Genomic DNA, 17837 nt, shown 5'->3' on the forward strand with positions numbered 1-17837 from the left:
AACGACCAACCGAAAATTCCCTTTCGATTCGTGTCGTCGCTTCTCGTGTTTTCTTCTACTATTCAGTCTCTCGTTATACCTCCTAGAACACATTTTTCATCGTTCGATCCCTTCGATGTAACGAGTGCAGTAGAACTCCGTTTATTCGAACCGTTATTCAAACATTTCGCGGGCTCTTATTATCCAAACTATTTGTCAATTCCAGTTTCACCATCCAGTTACATGTAGAACAAATGGAGTTCTATTGTACAGTCACGTCTAATCATTGGAAGGGCTAAACGAAACTGTTTACAAAATATCGTGACGCGACGAGTCTTGTTGCTGGTAAATTTGGAAGAGTTCGTTGATCGCTTATAAAAGTTAATCGAGCGTAAACGAAGTACAACGTGTCTCGTGGTTCGCTCGAGTCGTTTCGGTGCAGTCGGTGTATTTCGCTTCTTTTTCTTTTTTTTTTTTTTTTGCTTACAATAATTACGCTTAAAGTACGCGATTTTCGCTTACAGTGACACACACGCGCGCGTTCTTTTTCTTTCTCATCCGTTCATCTTGTTTTCTCCCTGTCTCATTTTCCAAACTAATTCTATCTAATCCGACTTTGGGATACCTCTGGTTTCCTTAAACGTTATTAGATTATTTTACGTCGCTTTTAATACTTCAGTGATTAAAGTAGCTCTCCTCGTTGGAAAGAAACGTTCATCGAAAAGGATACGAGCCAGAGGTGGGCAAAATTTCGTTCGAATAATCGATCGCGAATGAAAAAATTACTTTTTGCGGCGATTACTCGATTCGAATGATTCAATTTTTATTTCTTTTATATACTCTAGCTTGTTTTTTCTGGACTAGAATAAACACGAAGTGCGTCGCGCGTTTTCGTATAATTAATCGTTCATTCGTAATCGACGCGATAATGCCCAACCCTGTTCCGACGACTGGCACGATTCAATTCCGGATGATTTCGACAGTCTGACTTCGTAATGAAGAGGAAAAAGAACTGTATTTCTCGTCGAGCATACACATACACGCACGCAGGTGCACACAGACACGGGGCTAATCAAACGTTGAACGAAGACCAATTCTAAATGCTACTTCAGTTCTGTTCGCGAAACGAAATGCATTTCTTCCGGAACCTTCTCGCTAAAACCTAATCAACCGTTCCGCTATTACCTTTACGCGCTATCTAGACATTTTTTCCTCGATTTCTATCACTCGTCGTTAGACCAGGCATGGGGAACCTGTCTAAGGACCGCGTACCGACAGTCGACTGTATAAATCGATCAACTTCATCGAAGTTTTGCAATTTTTCCCCTCCCCTCGTGATTTGACGTGCTTACACGAGAAATAGGTAAAGTAACTTCCAAATCCGAAAGGTTCCCAATTTCTGCAATACCTGTCGCGTATCTCGGCGCTCCGTTTTTTATTTCGTTCGACTGTCGCACGTCTCAATTTTAATTAATTCTACGACTTACGGTCAGCAGAGTCCAAGTTAAGCTCCGTAGCTCGGACACCACAGTGCCTTATCCAGTGTCTTTCCCTCGGGCTTGTGGCGACCGAAAGCACGATGCCATAGAAAAATAGAATACGGAGCAATCGGTCAATTAATTTCGTCACCTTAGCCGAGGCACACAGCGGCCGCTTCTCTATCGAGCTATCGGTGTCTCCCACAAAATATTGCGCATTTTTAAGCTCTAATTTATAGATCGCTCTAATTTAGAAATCACTCTACATTTATGATCTCTACGATGTCTAAATTTTACATCTTTATTAATAATAATTTCTAGAAAAAAAAAAAACAGAATTATCGAGATTTTTAAAACTTAACTTTTTCTTAGCCTGAAACTAAAGGAAACGAGCAACGAAAACGCAAGATCGATTCTCGTACTCGGCGCAAAGAGAGGTTCACAACGATGTATCGATACGTATACTTTATTTCGATAGACGGTTTAAAAACAACAGGAAGAGGAGTGAATAACAAAGAAAGGACCCAGTCTGTCCATCTACCATTTTCATAGCCTTCTCCACACCACCCTCTACAGAATCACATAAGAATCAGAAGACGACAGATAAGGTTCTTCCCTTGCAAAATGCGCAATACTTTTAGGAATAGCCTAATTAATATTCGGTCTCGTCGTCGTCGGAACTGGATGGACCTGCAAACCGCGTGGAACAGCTTCGCGTTCTCCGTGTCACGTCAGGCAGAGATGGCAAAATTTCATTCTAATAATTTCTATTTCTCGAACAGAATACACGATATCATTTCATAATAAAAATCCTAATTTTTTATACTCGATCATTAATGAATAAATAATTGTGTGATACTCTTTTCATTGGCAAAACTAAGTTCTTTCACTTTCCGATATTCTCATCGATTAGTTTAACCATTCGTTATTTCAATGTCGACTAGAATTTTGCTCCACCTCTGAGATCAGGATAATCACGAGTCCCTGACGTTCTTGGGAATGAAGAAAGCGGACCGAGGATCCCCCGATCTTATCGGAAAGTCGGTCGTCCATTCGCGCCACGGACGAACGAGAAGCGCAGCTTTCAGTCGCCATTTGCCGCGTAAGGGTTACAAATCGAGTTAGTTTTAACAGTAAACTTGTCATCTAATTAATTTATAGTCGCTCGATATCCGCACAGCCACGCTCGCCTAAACATTAAAAGGATTCTTCGTCTTCGTCTTCCGCCTCGTCGTTCGCTGCTTCCCTTTCGGTGTTTCGCGATACACCCCCAGAGATGGGCAAAATTTAATTTTATCGGTGGTGGAAGAGCCTCTCTCTCTCGATTCACAGTTTATTATTTAATAATCATATTAGTAAGTATACGTAAATATTAAATAAAGAAGAAATAGTTGGTTTGGCTTCCGAGGGACTCATTGTTCGTTAATACACGATAGTTATAAACTATAGCGATTTATTCTCAACGTTTATTCCATCGAGTTCGTTATTCGAAGTTTGAATTCGGATAAGAGATTTGCCCATCTCTGATACACATACGCTCACTCGCACACACACACACACACACACACATTTTCTCTCTTTAATTAGCGTTTCTTTAGCAACTAGCCGTGATTCTTCGCGTGAACCATTAGTTCTCCCATTTTTATCCTCTTTCTTAACGAAACTGTAAAGAAGTTATAGGAGCCATTGTTTTCGCGTATATATTTCTATATATGTATATATAATTTATATATAGTCAACGATAAAAAAAGAAACTCGCCCCGATCGGGCGTCGTTATCGCGGGGGTGACAAGGGTCTTTTTTTTATTTTTTGTTTAATCATATTTCATTCTTCAATGGAGCGTCGGAAACGTCGAATTACGTAGCGGTGGTTCGAAAAATTTCCCATTAGTTCCATCGTTTACTTTTCTTTCTAAAAATTGACGCGAAACACGGTGTATAGAACCTGTCGTCACGAATTGAAAACACCATTCGATAAATCCGTCGTTTCTTCGGCCTAGTTTCATTTCTCTCTTTCTATATTATTATATATTCCTTTTTTTTTTTGCTTTTTTGTGTCTTTTTAACTCTTCTTGTTCAAACCATCCGACCGTACGTGGCATGCAAAGAGATCGATAAGAAATCGTGAACAGAGACGTGCAAAACTTTCGTCGAATTTACGGAATAGTTAAAATTTTCTTCGTTTAATGTGAAATCTTTCGTTCGCTAATTCAAATATTTATTCGACGAGTAACGAATAAAAAAGTGTTTGTCTTTTCTTCGTTGCTCGCGAACGCTTGTTTGGATAAGATTTTGCCCATCTCTGTATGGGAATCGGAGGGAGGACAAGTTGCTCGCGTAATTGCTCGTAATTGCTCGAAGCAATCAAAACGCAATTGTGTTCCTATGACTCAGTCAATATTTTAGAAACTCGTAAAAAAGATTCGCGATCACCACGTACGAGACGATCGACGCTGACGTGTATTCTCCTTGGACTTGAACACTGTAAATTTTACTTCATCCTTTAAAAAAAGTAATTAATTCTTAGCCATACGTTTTCGACTTTTCGTTGCAGAGTCATCTTTAGACCCAATAATGTCGCAACCTCACCGAGTTAACATATAAAAAGAATCCTAACGATATCGTTACATTTTTTTAATACATTATCGCATAATATAGTAAATTCTTTTCGTACGTTAATTTCAAAAATTTAACAGCAACATGGTAAGAATTCTAAAGGGGTCGTTGCGTCTTTTTACACCTTAATTTAGTAAATCCTTTTGCATATATTAATTCGGTAAATTGAATTCCAACATGTCCGTGCTCCAAAGATTTATCTTCAACGAAGAGTCGAGACGCATAGTAAACGATAGCTCGATCAAGACTGTGCAAAGGAATAATTTCATTATTTTTTTTCTGTGAAACGCAGTCGTCGACTTTGAATACACGTCAACGTGTTCCCGTGCGAATTGACTTCACGGCGTATAGGGATGAGACGCGTGATTGAGCCGCCCACGCACCAGGTCACGAAGTTACAGTCTCTACGCGTTCTTATCGTCCCTGAGGACTTCGTTTCGACGTCTTCTCTTCGCGAACGTAAGGAACAGAAACCGGCTGTGCGCGCGCAAGTGTCTGGTTTGGATGTGTTTGTGCCAAATTTAGACCTGTATGTGTCGAGCGTGCTTGTGTCTGTGTACGATTGTGATGAATACGTGTTTGTGTAGGTTTGCGAAGTATACGAATGTTCTGACGCGTTTTTACATGTTCGTATCGAATGGATTTGTGTTTGGACGTGTTTGAGCAGGACGTGGACGCGTTTCTGTGCGAATGCGATGAGTGTAGATGCGTTTGAACCTGTTTGCGTCAAGTGTAGTAGTGTTTACATTGAACGTACGCATGTTTGCAATGAATTTCGGTGTGTAGATGTCTATAGAGGATCAAAAAATCGAGTAAAGACATTCAGAACGAACAGCTCGCGAGAAAACGAGATCTGCTCGGGTTGAACGAGCTATTAGGTTCTCTTCCCCTCCCCTCCCCCCTCCCCCTCCCCCTAAACGCTCGCTAAAGTAAACCGTGTAAATACGCGTGGGTCTGCTTGCTTGTTTATTTTCTTACTTGTACGCGATGTATGCGCGCAATATTCTCGTATACATTGTACGCGCTCGTCCACAAACATTTATGGAAGCGCTCGAACACGTGAAACGTGCCAACACGTTCCTTGCCACGAGACATTTACGTGTAAGGTACATTGGTGTCCGAAAGCACCCAGCTCTCTTAAAATTGAAGCTGTGAGGCGATGACGTGGTTCAACGTCTTCGCGAATCTTACAATCATCCAACAATCGTGCACATCGAGTGAGAAATCACTGGTTGATCTTTGGCTTGCAGTTGTTATCACGTCAATCACTGTGAACGATCGTGGAATATGCAAGCAAGGTTAATGCTTCGCACAAAGTATCCTTTGAAATAATGAAAAAGAAATATTTAACCAGGTCAACGATGCATTCAATTTTTGCATCTTCGTGTCATGTGTACTTCGAAAGCTTTCGTAAATATTAGCAACGGGTAAATTCCTCTAAAATGAATCGTGGCAAAGAATACGTTAAACTCTTATAATTCAAATGATCATTCGTCTATGACAACAATTACACAATAGGACATCGGTGAACATTGACAACGGAATATTAATTGAAGAATAAATTTTAATAAAAATGAACCATTCAACATTGTATCCACAATGTGAGAAATTGTAATTAACAACTGTTCTGGTCGGTGGCCATATCGCTTCGGAGCTACAATGGCACCCATTGCTAAGAAAAATAAAAAAAAAAAAAAAAAAAATAGAAAGAAAACTGAAATCAGACTTTTAAAATATAGGTATACCGCTTCTTGGCATTGACAGAGACTGAACGTACGTCGATCCGGTGTTTGTTGCACAAATTTCATTGTGAAACGATACGAAAACAACTATGCCTCAAGAGTTGCGTAATCATCGAAGTGTTTTTAAGAAATGTAAACGTACAAAAGCTGGTTAAATTTAATTTTGTTTAGTTGCGTTTTCTGTGAACGCCAAGAAGCGATATAGGTGTGCGACGTCGGAGTGGCACAGGGTTAAACGATCAACGAAAAACCAAAACTGACAGTGTGATACGATTGTGTAAGAAACATGGCGTATTCGGAGCAAAATAAAAAGAGATTCGAGCGCGCGCATACACGCGACGACTGACTCTAAACGAAGGTGAAACGCTAGGAATTAGGATTGCCAACGATCCTTTCAGCTCTTTGTACTTTATCCTATTTTGGTTTGCTGATAAAATGAAATTCATTATAGCAAAAATTTGGGGTGTTTTATTTTTTTAGGAATAATCGAAGCGGAAAATAAAAGGCAAGGCTAATTTCTAACGAATAAATAAATAATATTGGTAGCTAGTCCAAGGTAAATCATTTATCCGTTATTCATTTATTCGCTAAAGATTATGCTTACCTAGTAAAATTGGAAATTTATTACGAGCTTGTTTTATACGCGATCCAGTTGGCAACCCTAGAAGGGGATGTTGATCGTTCGCGAAAGAAAGGCAGCGAGATTCGTTTGGAAAAGTAAGAAAAAGGGGAAAACGTAAAAGAAGACGGGAACGCCCGAAGAAACTCGTGTTTTGACTTCTTAGGCCCTCGTGCGTCCTCGCGCTAACATCCACGTCGAGATGCCGTTGTACGTGCCACCCTCGGGCAGAGATGGGCGAAAGATTCGAATAATTAATGACGAATAAAAGCCTCTGTGATTCATTCGCAAATTTCGTTCAATCGAACAGCATTATTCGAACAATATGAATATTTTTGAATTGAATATGGATCAACGTTGAGCTATAATTTCATTATACAGTCCAGATTGTAATTTTAATCCACCAAATAATTATTCCATCGAACGAGTCATGAAGACACAAGCTTTTATTCGTTCAACGTGAAATATAATTTCGTCCTATGATACAAACTCTAAGTTTTACTCGATTTTTACACAATTCCAGCTACGTTATTAGAAACGGTTCCTTCGAATGAGAGTTTAGCCCGTCTCTGCACCAGCGAGGGATTCCTCCAAAAACATCTAAGACGTTAATTACACTTTCATCGCGGATCTTAGGTTCGTAGCGTTCGCCTTCTCGCGCCTATCGCGACACAGAATACAAATGATCGCCCCCAAGGATTCGTCAGCGTCGCGAAACGTTGCTAGGGGGTTGAAAAAACGGGTCGAAATAGTCGAAAGTCGTAGAAAAACGATGAACGCGCGATAGAAAAGGGTTCGAGCCAGGCGCGAGAAAGCGATCGGTTTCTCGTTTCTCATTACTTTTTTTTTTTTCTTTTGTTTGCTTTGTTTAAACATTCGCAAGCATAATCCCTTCAACGTCGTACGCTCTGTTTAGGTAATCACGTGTATAACGTATGCAACATCGCTAAATAGTATATACACACAGTACAAGTTACGGATTAGCGTTCACATTTATCATACCGATAGACAATATTAATAACTTGGTTTTGTTGTATTTCATCGTGTATCTCGGCTAACAATTCCTACGTAATCTAACCGCTAAACGTTAACTAAAGGTTGCTTTTTTTTTTTTTTGCTTAACCATACACCTTGTTTTATCGGTCGTTTATGCCTGGCGTCTCGCTCAACTCTCTTACGTACATACTTAAAAACGAGTACCTAAAGATAAATCCATCGCGTAGGCATATGCTAGTGGGTCGTTTCCAAAAGCACGACGTCGGTTGTCGCGCTTTCGTTCGACGTCAGTTCTCCTTGGAAAGAATTCTGTCGCGTGCGATATTATAACGCTTGTAAGAATTGGTCTATCGGATTATCGGTGATTATCAGTCCTTTAAAAATCGACATCGTCGGAATTCGAATCGGACGAAAAGGATAAATTGAAAAATATGATGATAATGATGGTGGTGGTGGTGGTGGTGAATGCGAGCTCGTGTTAACATAAAACAGAGTTGTATATCCATCGCGCGTATGCGTGGAAACGGAATCGGAAACGTGTTCTGTCCCACCCGCGACATGGGTCGATCCGAGGATCGATCGTTCCTTCCCTCGAAGAACACGAAAAAATTCTGAAACATCCGTAGCTGCACGCGAGTAGGGAATTCTGGGCTGGAAAAGACTAGAAAAGTCTTGCTGGAAAAGGTTTCTCAGAAAATGTATGGAGTGTACGTTTTAAATAAATGACTGTGTCATGGTTCATCGATTACCGATCAAAAGGTGGTTCGTTTTCCACTCGTTCTAATTTTCATCTAGTTTACCCATCTTTGAGGTTATATCCTACAGGGGAGGGAACGACCCTCAGCTTCGATCCGCCATTGTAGCTGGTATTAGGCGTCTACGAAGGAACAAAAGTCTGGATACTCGATATTTGGCACAGATTAAACGGAATTTCAGTCCGTGGTCTCTCGAGCGATACGAGAAATAAAATTCGTCCTCGAAAAGGTCACTCCGTTATGCGAAACTCCGATCAGACGTCCATCGGCCATCGGTGCATATTAATGTGTGTCAAATATTAAGCAATGTATAACACATGTGTGTCTCGGTTTTAGTCGCGTTGTGTATGTAATTATGTATGTATGTATCATTAACTGTATTCTTGTTCGTTTGAATCGTTCCATTCTCTCATTGTAGCAACGTTCGAAATGGTAACCCCCGGTGTGTTGAATGTCGAGAAAAAAAAGTCATGCGCGTCGCGTGAATAGTGAATCATCGCCTAGCGTCGTCAAGTGTATACTTTTCAATCTTTTTGTTTTTTCATTTAATTCTCGTAACAATGTAAAAAAAGAACGTAAATAAGATTTTATGTATAATATATATATAATATATATATATATATAATATGTCCATTATATATATCTACATATACACGAATACACATATATATACACATACATGTATATACACTGGAGGATCGATATGCGTGTATATACGTATATACCGTGTGTATGCATGTATACATCGGTACAATACATCGTACGCAGCCTTAATCATCTAGGAATATTATTATTATTTAATATTAATATTATTATTGTGGTAGCAAGTCGCTTAAGTCTAGAAAAATGAAAATCCTGCCTCGTGTACGCGACGAGGGGAAAAACGCCCGCTTCGCTGTCTCGATTCGCGAAGAGGAGTAATGGAGGAAGGGTGAGAAAGGGGGGATATATATGAAACGGGGGATGGGTGAACAAGAGGGAGACCGAGATGATTCGAACCGGGATGCGCAGCAGGATTGGAGAATCGTTCGAGATTCAGAGAATTCGTCGACACCTCGAAGGGATAATATGTATATCGGTGGTATTTACAAGAAGAAGTAAAAGGGGGAGGGTGCTGGGAGACGTTTCGACGACTCGGTGGGGCGAGGATCCTTTCGTCGAGCTTCGACATGGCTCCACCTTCGTTTCGAGATCTCGCTCGATCCACAGTCGTGATCCAATCGTAGCTGGATCAAGATCCACCCGACCGCATCTACCGTCCATCGAACGCAAACAATGACGGGTTTCCTCGCGCGGCTCTTGGGTACCAGGGCTGGGCAAAACGTGGCGATCCACCGAGTGATCGGTAATCCTGGTTAACTCTGATGTTTCGAAGCAAGACGTTTAATAAAAACAATTATTTCTTTGATTTCTAATCGATGCTAGAAGGATTCACAGTGCATATATCTTCTGTAAAGAGTCTCCCACAGCTTACCAATCGTGAACAATAATTACAAGAGAAATCCAAGACATACTTAACCAACTTAGGACCACGTTCTTCGTCTTCGAATCGAATATCAATCAACGATCAACGAAGACCTACATTACGAAAACGAATCACCGTGGCCCACGATTACCGATCGACCCGTCAACCTGGCTAATTACAAAAGGAGTCGCGAATGAATCGCGATGGCTGCCCAACGCTAGTGGGGATCGATGATGGTCGAAACGAAGGCAGACGACGGGCAGTAGGAACATACGAAAACACCGGACCCAGACTCGTCGGACGTCCGTTAGGTCGGTGATCAACGGCAAACTCAAGGAGGCCTTCTCGAGCGTCGATTATCGAGGGGAACGGAGCTTCCGCGGCTCGAGCGTCCAAGGGTCGAACTGTCCAAGGATCGTCTCAACTCTTTAAAACAACGAACACTCAGATGATACGTCGTGTTCCGAGACGATCGCGGCTCGGACGCCAGTTCGTTCCCAAGAGGCCAGCAGTTTAGCGCGTTCAGTTTATTGATCGCGGCGCGCCTTTCGATCACGAGTGCTTCACCACGATCACGCCTGGTCGCTGCTGGGTCTGCTGTTGTCTGTGGAACTGGAACAACTCGGCCTGCAGTAACCGCTGCTTCGCCGTTGTAGGGCTGGTCGTCGACGTCGAGGACTTCACCGCTGGGTTCCCCGTTTGTTTGTTAGTCAACGCCAAGGGCACGTCCTGCGCTGGCTCGTCGCTGAACAGATGGTCCCCTTCGAGGTGACGTATCGCCTCGACGATGGTCTCCAAGTTCTGCCGCGAGGTATTCGCCAGGTACAACCTACCCTGAGGCGTACCGTCGTCTAGAGTGTTCGATGGAGATGGCAACCTGCAATTAGAGTGGTCTTTCGTTAATTTGATTCCTTTTAGAAAAGATGAAGAGTTTGTTGGTGAATATGACGGATTAACTGATACACGGAAACTCTAACACTTTGAATAATGGGTTGACAAGCTTACCTCTCGACTTCGACCTTAGGTTCCGCCTTTATCGCCGCCTCCAGAACACTGGGCAACCGCTGGGGCTCTGCTACAGGCGAGAACGGCCTGCTAGGGCTGGCTGTGATGTACTGTGGCGACGAGTTCTTGAAGTCTCCTGTACTCGAGGCGTACGTGACGCGACTCGAGGAGGAGAAAGAGTCAGCAGTGGTGGGCTCTTCGATGGTGGCAAACGTTGGATTCTGGCTGAACGCGACGATCTTCGGGCTTCCTGGGCACATTTCTTCCTCCTTGATGTCCACTGCCACCATGTCGGTGGGCTGCGGCGACAGGGGCGGCGAACTTGGTTCAGGACTAGACGTTTCCACTGTTTGCGTCGAACCCACCGGTGGCAGGGACACCACAGACACTACCTGAAGCGCTGCGACCGCTTCCTCCGTCTCCTGAGCGATCACGTTGTCCGTGTGCTCGATCACCTGCAACGACAAAATTTCAGAGCATGATTAACTCGGCGAACAAACTGAATTCCATGTCAAATTTAAAGGGAACTCATTCTACTTGGTATCATCCAGAGTTCGTGGATGTGGTTTTTTTTTTTAGAAAACAGATCACGAGGATTCGTGAATTTTAAAGAGAAACAAGGAATTTTGACGATTACTGATCTGGCAGTCAACGTATTAAACGACTCGTCAGAATTCGCAGAACACTCGCGGTTAGGCGGAAACGGTTTGCTCTAGAGATGAACTCTGACAGCTATCTGTGGATGACGCGAGTCCATGGGATTCTAGGTGTCAGGCTTGTGCGGTTGATACGACAGTTAAATGGGTTAAGCTATTATCACATTGACTGCCAGGTCACTCGTTAAACGAAGGTGTCAAAGAAAATAAATCCAGATAAAGTTGTCTTTTATTTAAAAATAAGAAGATCGAATATAGTGCACGCTATTCGATGTTTCTAATCGTTTATTAATCTGGCGATCAATGCGATGTACAAATGATTTTTAAGTAACGTAGAGCGAAGCTGTACATACCTCGTGCGGCTGATAAGTGATCAGCTGATTGTCCCTGAATCTTTCCGGGTACAGTTGACTTTGTATAGCTCTCATCTGCTTTTCCAGATGTAGCCTCGTGTGACGCTCCCTTTCCAACTGCCGTCTGAGCTCCACCACCTCGCTGTTGACCACGGAGTGTCCCTCTGTGGTCACTGTTATCACCGACAAGGGTTCCGGGGACATGCTCCCCAATCCCTCGTCACCGCTCTCGCTGACGTGCATTGGTAGACTAACGACAACACCTGCTGGAACAAAGAAATTTTTGTCCAACGTTTAATGCTAGTCTGGACATTATTCCCTATATAAATTTAATTAATACTTTCGTAGAGATTATCAAATCTTGATCAATCTCAAAGAATAGCCTCTTTTTTGCTTTGATGTCACTTAAAAATATTCAAAACCTTGGTACTACTTTGAAATACTTTCTTTTAGTTTTATATACTAGAAATAAAAATTCTGTGATTTTACCGTGAGTTTTTCATGTACACAAAAATTCTGTTCGTTTCATTTGTAAAGCTCACACGGTAGCAAAGTACAAATAGCTTTCCTAATGATGTGTTTGCTCGACAAATAACGTTGGAAGTAAAAATCACTTTGCCACCCCCCTGATACTTATGAAGAAAGGAGTCTGCAACACTTCAAAGGGAACGCCCAGTGTAATGATTTTTAAAGCAAGGAGCTATCCCCTTTCCGGGTGACTGGGTAGCCTGAAATTTTAATGGCACCGCGAGCTAAAGGAGAGTAAACGAAGTTTCGATCCTATCGATCGGATTGCGACTTTTTTCCCTACCGCGAACGGAACGGAATATCCGGCGCGGGAGGGCCGACCACCAGGAATGTAATTACTCTGGCGAAAATGACGAACGACTCCGCTATATTAATTCTTCGCGCTGCTTTCGGTCGACAAATTAAAAAATTCCCCGACGAGTCACCGCGACGAGACGAGTCACTGGCGTAAAGTAAGTTATTCCTATCGCCGGGGGTAAATTAGGGCCTGGGGGTTGGTTCATCCCGCTGATCCGCGAATTGCTTTTTTTCGCGAATGAAAAAGTGTATTAACATGCTATCATGGAAGTGTTATAAGCTTGAAAAGCTTGGCACCACTCTTAACATTTTTATTTTTTTTTATTTTTATACAGTACTAGAGGGTGAAAATTAATTCTGTGATTTTAGATTCAATCATCTCTAGTTTTGAATAGAAATATTTTGACAAATCCACGAGTTAATCGAGTGATTAAGGTATACTTTTATACGAGACTTCGTTAAACGTCTGCTTTTAATCAACCCTTAATGATTACCCTTGACTACCAAATTCGATGTTCGAGTATCCAACATTATCGTACGTCGACAAATTTATACAAATATTTTCATTTTGATAATTATTCCAAGTCTTACCTTGGTTGTCTGGCTTGCGTTTCTTGATGGGAACATCGCCACCCTCGTGCTGGTTCACCAATCTCTTCAACTGACAGTTCTGTGACAACAGCTGGGTCTTCTCCTGCTCCAGCTGGTATATGTACTCCGCCGTCTGCTGAAGTATCGCGGCCTGCAAGAAGAACAAAATATTGTCTTAGTAAACGATCCATCACGACGCTCTTTTTCTGCCGTAGGTTATTAATAATTTCGCATTGTTCTCGATCCACGCTCCTCGTCTCGTTTCGCACGCTGTTTAGTCTCCCCCTGACATCTAATTATCGCGGAAGAAATGATCAACGGTGGGAGAGCGGTTTACGAGCGACTGCGAATTGGTAACTGGAAAACGCAGGAGAGAAAAATGTTATCCCATCTGGACGCCGTAACATTAATCTCGCCATTTAAAGTAATTTATATAGGAGAAAAATAAATTGTACCTTTCTATCGAAGTTGTAATATTTCAAAAATATGAGTGTACTAAGTAAGGAATGATAAGCAAAATTCTCAAACATCCCCATCGGTCAAGCGATCCTGGGCGTAAAAGGGCTCGTGACTAAGATGGAAGCGTTTCGATCGAGCAGGATGACAAAAAAGAAAAAAAAATATAGAAAAAGAGCTCCTTTAAAATCCAAGAAACGGGAGACGAAGTGAAAGCAGACTACACGTTTAAAAAGAATCGAGGATAATGATACGTGCCAGACGCAGGTGTTTTCTAAGCATTATTTGTAACCTGCGTCGGAGGATGCAAAGATGGCGGGGACGGCACTTCCTGTTTACGTGGCGCGGGCTTAAAGGGTTTTACTCGAAAGGGTGGAGGGGACCACCATGGTCTGGCTCGAGTCGATAACATCCGGAGAGCCGACTATCGCGTGTCGCGCGTACGTACTACGCCGTAGTAAAACGGGAACCGGGGTCCCGTGGAAAGAACCAGTGAAAACAAAAGGGCCAATTGATACCGACTTCGAAGGTAACGGGCTCCGCTCGTACGTTTCGCACCTGCCGACAGGTGGCCAACGGACAGATGCTCCTAGGATCGTAAAGCTTCCGATCCGAGAACAGGCGTCTTTGCCTCTTTCTGGAAAATAACGCTGCTCGATGTGCTGGAATTTAACCTTTTCAGAACTTTACAATCTATTTTATTTTATTGTATTATTCTTATATAAATAAAATACTAAGAGTCTAGTACATTTTCCTTGATCATATCACGTTTCTTTGTCACGTATTGAAAGGAAAATCCAACGTTCAACGAACCCTGACGAAACGATCCATTAAATTTAGCAACAACGATCAATTTTTATGTTACGAATTGGATGCAAATTTTCGAGCTATTGGAAGCGAAATCTCGCCGGATGTTTTTCCGCGATACGTAAAACGACCAAGGAGAATACGATCGCGGATATCGACGACTAACGTCGTTAAATTAATTGCGGGTCAGGGTGATTTCCAACGATGAATCGGTAATACAATTTATGAGCCTCGAACGTTGTATAAAATGGAGGAAATTCGGGAAATCTGCGAGTTCGAGGAACGGTACGGTGCTCTGTCGTTCGACCAATCGATAGGTATCGTTATTTATTTATTTGGTGGACGGTAACCGTGTTTGTATATCGATTAATAATTAAACAGTGCAACAACTATTTAACAGGAACAAATCTGTGCAAAGTAAATTTACAATTTTTATTCGACTTTTTTTTTTTCTTTGAAAAATATAACAGCTGCGTTCCACAGACATGGAGACCGAAGTTAGTCACGAGAGCAAGGATGTCTCGTACGAAGACGAAGACGTGCACATAGAGAAATATGGCACCGACATGAATTACAAGCATAGGTATTTGTGGATGCGCGTGGTTGTGCACGCTACTCTTCAAATAGGATGGCTGATCGGTATTTACACTGCATTTTTCCACGCTAAAGCGATCACCATCGCATGGGGTAAGTGAAACTTCGCGATTGAAGGAAAGATATTTACGAAGTTTCAATGAAATAATCCACCGCCACGATTTTTGTAAACCACCACATTTTCAGAGCACAATTTCGAATTTCTTACAGGAGTCTTCGTTGGTTTCCTGGCTATCCAAGGGATAGGACTTGGCGCGCATCGTGGATCGACCCACAAGAGCTTCAAAGCGACGCCTCCTCTCAGAGTCGCTCTCATCATCTTCCAAACCATGGCTGGCCAGGTAATTTTTCTAGTTACAGAATTTTTCTAGAGTTTTCTTCATTTCTCTCTACTATTTCCATTTTACTAGTACAAGTTACGTACATCCTTAAAATTTGTAAAAATGTTGCTCTATCTGATTTCAGAACAGCATGTTCACGTGGACAAGGGACCATCTTCTTCACCACAAATACAGCGACACCGACGCGGATCCCCACAATTCCAACAGAGGATTCTTCTTCAGCCACATGGGGTGGTTGATGATGAAGAAACACCCGTTGGTGTTGAAGAAACAACGCGAGATCGACGTTTCCGACTTGCGCGCTGACAAACTCGTCATGTTCCAGTACAGGTGAACGCAAATCAATCAACACGTAAAAAGTTTGAAATTCCATAGGGTGAATGGGAGCAGTCTTTTCATCTGACATTACATCTTTTTTGTGACTTTAGATTTTAGATGTAGAAGTCCAGAGAATAGGAGGATCGCACATGGAATTCTCTACTTAAGTCTCGCAAAAACTCGAACTCTAACTGCTCTCCCGAATTTCAGGCATTTCCTGCCGCTCTATTTCCTCGTGGGCGTGTTGTTCCCAGTCGCAGTGCCAATGTACTTCTGGAACGAGACCTTCTGGTGTTCCTTCTTCGTGCCGTACTTCCTCCAATACGTCACCAACCTCCACATCACCTGGTCGATCAACTCCTTCGCGCATCTTTGGGGCTCCAAGCCGTATGACAAGTAAATACACCTCCCAACAACATCTCTTACGTGGGAAGAATAGACTGAACTCGTTTATGCTCGCGTTTCAGGCGAATCAAACCGTCAGAGTCGTGGGTAGCCTCGTTTTTGACGTTGGGCGACGGCTGGCACAATTTCCATCACGCCTTTCCGTGGGACTATCGAATGGCTGAGAAGTTCAGTATTTCCGCCAAGACCCTCGAACTCCTCGCGTATCTCGGATTGGCCTACGATCTGAAGATGGCATCGCCAGCCGTCGTTCAGGGGCACATAATGAGGCATGGGAAGAAAACCGACGAGCAGATGCTTGTCAAGGAAGTCATCAAGTCCAAACGCGAGCGAAAGGACGCCAACGACGCTGCGCGCGCTATGTAAACCGAACAAACATAATTTTTAAAGCTTCAGCTCGCTGTCGTACATTGCTGCTCCAACGCGGCCTTTTTTAAATTATTATTTTTTTTTTTTTTTAACTTAACTCCTGGGCTACTTGGAAGAGCTTGCAACTTGGAAAAGAATCTTCTACATTAGTATATAATAAAGTAGGCTGGCATGAACCTGTGCATGTTTTTTTCTGTTTCTATGTAATCTTGATGTAACGAAAACGTATTATTACGACTGTACAACGCAAAAATAAATAAAAATAATTGGACGTTAAATGTTGATCGTTTGAGTTCGAAAGTGTCCCGTGTCAGGTTTAATTTTAGTTTCTTTCTCCTCTAACGCCTAAGATATGTGGTTCTCTTAACACCTTGGGCCTTTTGCTCGAAGCTTTCCTGGTACGAGTCCACTTGAACCTATTTTTCTACTACAAAGTACCGTTCCCAATAAAATCATGCGGTTCGCCACACGAAGGGAAACATAAGCATGCACGCGGGCAAAGCAAAGGGAAGAAACAACGCGCGAAGAGGGGGCATCGCGTGCAACGTAAGAGATCTCTCGTACCGTGCACAAAGGCAAGGAATATTTCTCGAACAAAAAAGGCGACGGGATGAAAGGAAATCGCAAAATACGGAAAAAACAGCAGGGGACTCCGCAAGGAAGGAATCGAAGAATTCTTTTGCGGCGTGGAGAAATATTCCACCAGGAAGGAAACGCGAAGGATTTCGCTGAGGATGCCAGGCAAGAAAAACTTGTCAAACGTAACAAGATAGATGGAAGCGACGCAGGAAAAGAAATTGCAGGAAATGCGCGGAGAGGACAACAAGAGAGAAAATATAGAGGAAAATGCAAGCGTCGTCCCGGATGGAATTCAATAAAGGGAGGGAAATGGAAAATGATGTCTCGAGGGAGGACGAATCGAGAGGAAGAGATGAAGAATGACGTAAAATCAAGACGTTTGGAAGCTGGATGATACGTGACCTAGGACAGAAATTTCGACGAAGGAAAGCGGAGATGGTGTAACTTCGAATCACATGTTTCTAAAGAAAATCATCAGACGTACCAAAGACTTTTGAACAATAAACCTGGAGGTATCCCTCGCAAGGGTTGTCACTATTCCGACGAGACGTCGAGAGAGCAGACGCCGAAGAAGATCAAGGACGAGGAGGCTCCTTCAAAGAGACGAATGAAGGAGAGGGTGCGAGGAAAAGGGGACGAAAATCTCCAAAAACTAATCGAGGAGAGGTAAAAGGAAAAGACGCTCCCGTGGGAAGGGTGGGAGTTGAAGGTGGGAGTTGAAGGCGGGCGACAGGAACAAGGTGGACGTCGCAAGAAAGGGAATAAGGAAACCACAGAGCGCCAAGCGGAGTCTTAACGCGACAAAGACGTGCAGGAGAGAAAGGGTGTCCCGGGCCACCGACAATAATATCGCCAGACCGGATGCGAGTCCGGCAGTTCTTATTATTG

General features: G+C 42.7%; 2 protein-coding genes across 3 annotated transcripts; one reads left to right on the top strand and one right to left on the bottom strand.

The window, feature by feature from the left end:
• Window positions 1-6257: 6257 nt before the first annotated feature.
• Window positions 6258-14323, bottom strand: LOC128893168 (uncharacterized). Of its 2 annotated transcripts, none has more exons than XM_054153984.1 (4): window positions 13081-14323; window positions 11665-11930; window positions 10656-11110; window positions 6258-10527 (listed from the first exon to the last, which is right to left on the bottom strand). In XM_054153984.1, exons 2-4 carry the CDS (start codon window positions 11905-11907, stop codon window positions 10203-10205), a joined length of 1023 nt encoding a protein of 340 aa, XP_054009959.1. In that variant the 5' UTR covers window positions 11908-11930; window positions 13081-14323; the 3' UTR covers window positions 6258-10202. The 2 variants fall into 2 exon arrangements, with proteins under 2 accessions (XP_054009959.1, XP_054009958.1); XM_054153983.1 differs by having other exon boundaries at window positions 11665-11927; window positions 13081-14322.
• A 505-nt stretch (window positions 14324-14828) lies between these two features.
• Window positions 14829-16446, top strand: LOC128893165 (acyl-CoA desaturase 1-like). Its single transcript, XM_054153981.1, has 5 exons — window positions 14829-15030; window positions 15148-15278; window positions 15403-15608; window positions 15807-15992; window positions 16064-16446. The coding sequence occupies exons 1-5, from the start codon at window positions 14829-14831 to the stop codon at window positions 16365-16367; spliced, it is 1029 nt and encodes a 342-aa protein (XP_054009956.1). The 3' UTR covers window positions 16368-16446.
• Window positions 16447-17837: the final 1391 nt, after the last annotated feature.

This window comes from Hylaeus anthracinus, unplaced genomic scaffold, assembly GCF_026225885.1.
Source record: "Hylaeus anthracinus isolate JK02 unplaced genomic scaffold, UHH_iyHylAnth1.0_haploid 26056, whole genome shotgun sequence".
Classification (NCBI taxonomy): Eukaryota; Metazoa; Arthropoda; class Insecta; order Hymenoptera; family Colletidae; genus Hylaeus; species Hylaeus anthracinus.